The 6784-nt window shown below is 34.4% G+C and overlaps 1 protein-coding gene across 2 annotated transcripts in view; it reads left to right on the top strand.

Annotated features, from left to right (window-relative positions):
* The first annotated feature begins 427 nt into the window (after positions 1 to 427).
* Positions 428 to 6784, top strand: part of LOC118734152 (rho GTPase-activating protein 190) — a 308075-nt gene continuing 301718 nt past the window's right edge. For both annotated transcript variants that reach the window (XM_036463870.1, XM_036463869.1), the window contains exons 1-2: positions 428 to 584; positions 647 to 1779. In XM_036463870.1, the coding sequence (XP_036319763.1) occupies positions 435 to 584; positions 647 to 1779 (1283 nt within the window). In that variant the 5' untranslated portion in view covers positions 428 to 434. The remainder of the gene's footprint in view (positions 585 to 646; positions 1780 to 6784) is intronic.

Below are 6784 nucleotides of genomic sequence, written 5' to 3'. Positions count from 1 at the left end.
CAATCTCTTCCATACAAACATTTTTTTTCGAAAATACTTTATATGGAAAAAGGGCAAAACACCTTCAACAAAAAAAATTCTCAAAAATCAGTGCGATTTTTGACTAACTCCGAACTTACATTTTTTTACTATGTAGAAAAAATCTGATTAAAAAGTTGAAAATTTGCTGAATTTTTGCGAGTTTTGCACAAACTTTAGGAATTATATTTTTAGGTTTTTTGTTGTAGAATAAACCATATTGTTATACAAAATTGGATTAAAAATATTAGAATACAAATTTTTGAATATATTGTGAAAAATTTGCTGTGCCAATACTTTTTTCCGGCAGTGTATTATTTTTATTTCGATTCGAATCGAATCAAAAATCAATTTTATTTCGATCTGGTACATATGAACTAATATACTCCCTATGTTTTTCCGTTAACAGGCTAATCATGAAGCAGATTAATGTATCTGTCATAGGCCTTTCGGGCACTGAAAAAGATCGGGGTCAAGTCGGCGTGGGAAAATCTTGCTTATGCAATAGATTCATTCGTCCGATGGCCGACGATTACTTTATTGATCACATATCAGTATTGAGTCAGGTAGTTTAATAAAGTAGATTAATATAAGCTTTAAAAATGTATTCAACATTTATTTTTTATAGAGCGATTTCAGCGGTAGAATTGTTAACAATGATCATTTCCTATATTGGGGCGATGTACGAAAAACGACTGAAGACGGAGTGGAATACAATTTTCAAATAATTGAGCAGACGGAATTCATGGACGACTCAACATTTCATGCATTTAAGGTTGGGAAAATGGAACCTTATTATAAACGATGTGTAGCCACCAAGGTGTTTTCTGCTGAAAAGCTTATGTATATATGTAAAAACCAGTTGGGAATAGAAAAGGAATACGAACAGAAAATTATGCCCGAGGGTCGTCTGTGTATAGATGGTTTCATTGTAGTGTTTGATGTTAGTCCAGTGCCCAATCGGCCAGTTGAGAAGCAAGTTGAATTTGTCCACAATATCATAACAAATATACTGAAAAACAAAAAGCCACTTGTGCTTGTTACCACAAAGAACGACGACGCCAATGAACTATATATACGAGAAGCAGAAAAAATATGTCAACGTAAAGAATACAAGGGCTTAGTTCAATTGGTTGAAACATCTTCGCATGAATCTATAAATATAGATTTGGCTTTTATACTTCTTGCTCAAACGGTAGACAAAGTAAAAAGTCGCATTAAAATAACTTCATATCATGAGGCTGCAAAGTCACGAAAGGAGCTGTTAGACACGCGATCTGAAGCTGTAACGAGACTTATTCGCAATCAGATAATTGATTATCATGTGCTTTGGTCGCAGGGATCCAAAATACTAGCGCAGTATAGAGAGTGGACTGAATTTTTGAACATTTTTGGAATAGAAGCTGGCCAAAAGCTCTTCAGGCGTCATATGAAAAAATTACGGGATGATCATTTAAACAAAAAATTAAATCAATATATAGATAAATTTGCTAATACACTGGAGTATCTATTGCCCGACATAAGCAGCTTAGGAACTATAGATGAAAATATATGGGTAAACGCCAAAGGCATTTTGCGAACCCACCCCGACTTCGAACAATATTTTTTCGAATGCCCTCAAGCTTCATGGACCGAATTAGTTGATATGGAAGAAGCAGAAGATGAAGCTCGTATTCCATTTGATGTTTTGGACACTCCGGAAGCGGAAACAATATTTAGAAATTACGTGAATGCTGTACAACAAGATAAGAAGAAAATAGGGTAAGTATACTAATAGAAAAAATACAAAATATTGAAAAGTTGGCGATGAGAAACGAAAAGGCGAATCTTAGTTAATATAAGCAAAAATATATATTCACCTACGGTAAAAAACTCCGATTTTTATTTAACTATTACAAAAAAATATTTAGAGTCCAAAAACTAAACGTTCTTATCCCGAGTTATTAATTGGTTAAATGAGTTTTCCAATGATAAGAAAAGATGCGAATATAATATGCATTCAAAATTAAAACAAATATGCGCTATAATCAAGTAAAATATGCAATTAAAAATATTTTATTGCCTGTGAAAAAAATAAATAACACATGCCGCGACCTCAAGGTGAAAACGTGTCAAGTCTCACTTTGTTCAAAATGTAGTTTTTGATGCAGAATGGCAGGTAATACGAAACTACATAGATTTTTCGTCTCCCGAAAACTTTCAAAATATGGACGTGGCACTTTTTCACACTTATGTGACGATGTAATTTAATCAGAAAATTACGAAAGCAATTCACTTCAAAATACAATACATATTAATGTATGTATACAATTAGTTTATAATAAAGCACACAGTTAAAATCGTGTGTAAATAGAAACATAGTGGTGCAGATGGATGTTTGGTTGGTTTAAGTCACTCTGATGACAAGAAACTAGCAAGTTTGCCATTTAGATTCCACAACTCGCACAACCTACAGCCATTTGGCGGCTTTAATGATTTTCAGTACGTCATTTAGAGAGAGGCAGCTGCACTCTTAAAACATTCTGCAGGAATGGTTGCCGAGTGTTTTAAGCCTCATCCTTGCGGGGGCTGGACAATCTTTTAAGCCAGGGTCATCGCAACTGTGACAGAACCTGTTGAAGGGCAATCCAATCGCTTCTTCACTGCAAAGTGCCTAGCCCTCTCCCCTACGTAATTCTCTGCGACCTTGTTCACCACCTGGACGAAGGAGGTCAGGCTACCGCTGGGAATTCACGTCGATGATACACCAATTCCGACGGTGAATAACCCCAAAATACTCGGAGTAACATTCGACAGTCTGCTTTGATGTAGAAGAAAAAAATCAGAACAGTTTTTGACACTTTCGATACCAGAAGCAACAACAAAATACAGGCAAAGGTTGTTTTTGCTCAAATGCTCTAAACCTGTTTGATAGGCCTTGAATTAAACAAAAAATGTGATATAATTCATATGAAGAAAGTAATAATCACAAAATATTTTTACTTATGCAAAGTCTAACAAAATATAGGGAAAGCATCGTCTTTAATAACTGCTCGGCATATTGGACATAGCGCTTTTGTATGAATTTTATCTGCATGCTTTTTAATATGTTAAAAACATTGCTAGAAAACCTTAAAATGTTTGCATGGAACGATGTCACAATAAACAGATGAAGTAATAAAACGGCTTTACCGCTTTATTTTCTGACATTCGGCTGTCTTATAGTCACATTTTATAGGCAAATTTTCAAATATAATAATAATAATAAATTCCGCTATGGGTGGGATGCATACAATAACACCATACACAATAATTCCCATTACTTGGACATTAAAAAGCAGTTTCAGAAGTGAACTAGTGTTATTTTATTATTTTTCTTTTTTCTAAACGGTTATAATGCCACCAGTGCATAATTGCGTAAGGAGGGGAGGGGGTGCGGGACGCGAGCGCGAACGAATTTGTGTTAATTCACATTCAATTGGGAAATAACACAAATTTGCGTTATTGCCGTTTGTGTTATTTATTTATTGCGCTAATTCTGAGTTAAAGTTGTAATAAAAAGTGCCTATGAGCATCTTAGTGTGGAATAAATGAAGCTAAGTGAAAGTTATTGTGTTTTATATTAAACTAAATTTAATTAAATCTCACTAGCATACGTTATAAAGCGTTTCATATATGACAGACTCTGCATTAAAGGGTTAAATGCTGCACTTTCGTAAAGATATCGACCAGTATAACCATTTTTGTTATATAAATTTTTTTGTGAAAGCTGATTGTTTACGAGTTATTAGAGTTTAAAGGAAGCTTTTCTTTTTCCAATCTGGCCACTCGGGTACAGCATCCAATGTCCCAAAAATCGAGTCTTAAGATAAAATAAAGAGAAATCTTTCAGAAACAGTGCTAATGGTGTATTAAGTATAGTGTTTTCTAGTGGAATGGGAGCCAAAATCCAAAATTTCCAAAAAAGTGACATTTTGAACGGTATTTTGAGGGTTAAGTTATTATTGTTGTAACTTCTCTATAGTTTTCCTATATTATAAGATCATTTATCTTCACGATAAAAAAATTTTCATTCCATTATCTCTTTTCTAAGCGAAGATCTACGATTTTGAAAAAAAAACTCGTGTTTTGCCTGTAGTGCGCCGGTACTCCAGTCTGATACAAGGAAACTAGTTGTGGTTCCGCCAAAGAAGTCAATCTTTGTCTCTAGATTTTCGAGAGACACTTCCAAAGACGATATAAAGGCTGAATTTCTTTATTCATTCTGAACGTTTGGAATAAACTTTTTTGTTTACTTATTCTTTAGAACGTTCCTGATGATATGTTAACGTATATTTCAAACGCATTCTGTTTATTCCGGCTGTAAAATGGGATTATCCGGAATGTATAAAGAAACGCAGCCAAAGTTTTATATCTCATCAAAAATTAGAGCTGTCGACTTAAGCATCAGGAAATTTAATTTTAAATTCGAAAGAAATATTGCTTCATTTGAAATTGACGTAAATTTAGATAATTTTAATGCGCTGATTAGTAGTTCTTTTTGGCCCCCGGAGCTTTCGTTCGTGAATTCGAATATAGGTCCAAAAAAGGAAATAACTTAGCTAATATTCCCCGTCATAACACTGAATCAAAAAACTAATTATTAAATCTGCTTTAAGTATTTATTACCAAAATGTAAGAGCCTTAAATACTAAATTAACGAACTTATACCTTAAAGGCCTTGAATGTAATTATAATATTCTTTCTTTCACTGAAACTTGGCTGAAACCTCACATTTTCAATTCAGAGATTCTTCCAAATAATTATCGTATCTATAGACAAGATAAGGGAGAACAGAATCGGCGGTGGCGTACTCTTCGCTGTAAACTCTTTACCATCTGAAGAAGTTAGTCTTCCACACATTGATTCAGTAGAATTCAAATGCATTCGTGTACAGGTTGGAAAAGGGTCTATTTACTTAGCTCTATGCTATATCCCTCCCCGATCTGACACATTGGTGTATTCACGACTTATCTCTTTACTGAAATCAGTTAATTTATTGACTAAACCCTCTGATCCAATGATTGTGTTGGGTGATTTTAATTTACCAAGCATATCATGGAACATCATTGACAATGATATCGTACCTTTCGCGTCTAGAGCGTGCAACAACATATTTTTAGAGGAGATGGCTGAACTCTGCCTAACTCAGGTTAATGTACTTCACAATAAGTTTGGTAAAGTATTAGATCTTGTTTATGTTGATGATGCATCTAAGTCCGTTGTAAATAAGTGTGATCCACTAGTTTTGCCCGAAGGTGTCTACCACCCTGCTTTGGAGATATCTTACGAAGTTATAAGTGATGGTAAAAATTGCGGTACCCAAGCATACGAACCAAATATTCGCTTTGATTTTTCGAAAGCCAACTTTAAAAATCTTAACAAATGTCTAAATTGCCGTGGCCTGCATATAAAGAAAATATTGAACAAAGCGTTGCACTTTTTAACTTTACTTTACATAAATTATCTTAAAAGCATGTGCCTAAACGAATGTATGTTCCTGTAGAACAAACACAGTTATGGTTCACTAAAGAACTGAGAAATTTGAAAAAACAGAAAGTCACGTTATTTTAGATTACACAAAAAAAACCGGTTTACACTCATACTATGTAAAATACTCACTTTTGCGTCATAACTTTTTAATGAAACAAAAAGAGTTATAAAGCTTACTTGTGTAAAATCAAACGGCGTATAATATATAACCCCAAATCATTTTATGACTTTGTAAACTCCAAGCGAAATGTACGTGGGTTTCCTTCCGCCATGAAGTATCAAAATACCGTCTCTAGTGATAATCAAACAATTTCGAACATGTTCGCTATGTCCAATTAACTCAATCAATATCCCAGTAATATCTCCCGATGATGTAGTAGTTTATCTGAAATCCTTATTATTATTAATGATGTAGTCGTTTATTTGAAATCATTAAAGCAGTCCTTCAGTTAATGGTTCTGACCAGATCCCTACTTGTATTCTTACAAATTGTGCTGATTAACTCTATGAGCCGTTAACAGCGTTATTTAATTTGTCTCTTAAAAAGGCGTTTTTAAAACTATATGAAAGGAATCGTGCATAACCCCGTTACATAAAAGCGGTAGCAGATCTTCAGTGGAGAACTACCGGGGAATAGCTGAGCTTTCTGCGATTCCTAAATTATTTGAAGCAATTATAACAAATTGAGTTGATGTTATATATACTGACTTCAGTAAAGCATTTGACAAAGTGTGCCACTCGTTGCTCATCTATAAACTTGATCTTCTTGGTCTTCGACCTAATTTTCTACGTCGGATCTCTTCATACCTTTATGATAGATCACAAAGGGTAATGTTTAAAAATACTATCTCTGACGTCATTGATGTTACTTCAGCAGTCCCTCAAGGCAGCCACCTAGGCCCGGTTCTGTTCTTGCTTGCTCTTTATAAACGATATTTCTACAGATATACAATTTTCCAAAATTTTAATGTATGCAGATGAGGTAAAGTTTTATAAATCGTACCTTCCGCCTTATACACTTGCCAGCTGCAGGCAAATGCTTGGTACAATTTTTATAGTTAAATTACTGACAGGCTGAATTTCAAGTCCACTTCTTCTGGGTGAAGTTAGCCTTAATGTTCCCGGGTATCAATACACTTTTATCCCCTATTTCTGAAAGCTTGTAAAACTAATTTTGAATTCCGCGACCCACTCCGTTGCTTATGCCAGGATTTTAACTCTCATTCCAGCACGTTTGATATATCAGATCCGCTTT

This window comes from Rhagoletis pomonella, unplaced genomic scaffold, assembly GCF_013731165.1.
Source record: "Rhagoletis pomonella isolate Grant_MI unplaced genomic scaffold, Rhpom_1.0 Rhpom_scaffold_00002, whole genome shotgun sequence".
NCBI lineage: Eukaryota > Metazoa > Arthropoda > Insecta > Diptera > Tephritidae > Rhagoletis > Rhagoletis pomonella.
This window is presented reverse-complemented; position numbering and strand designations above follow the sequence as displayed.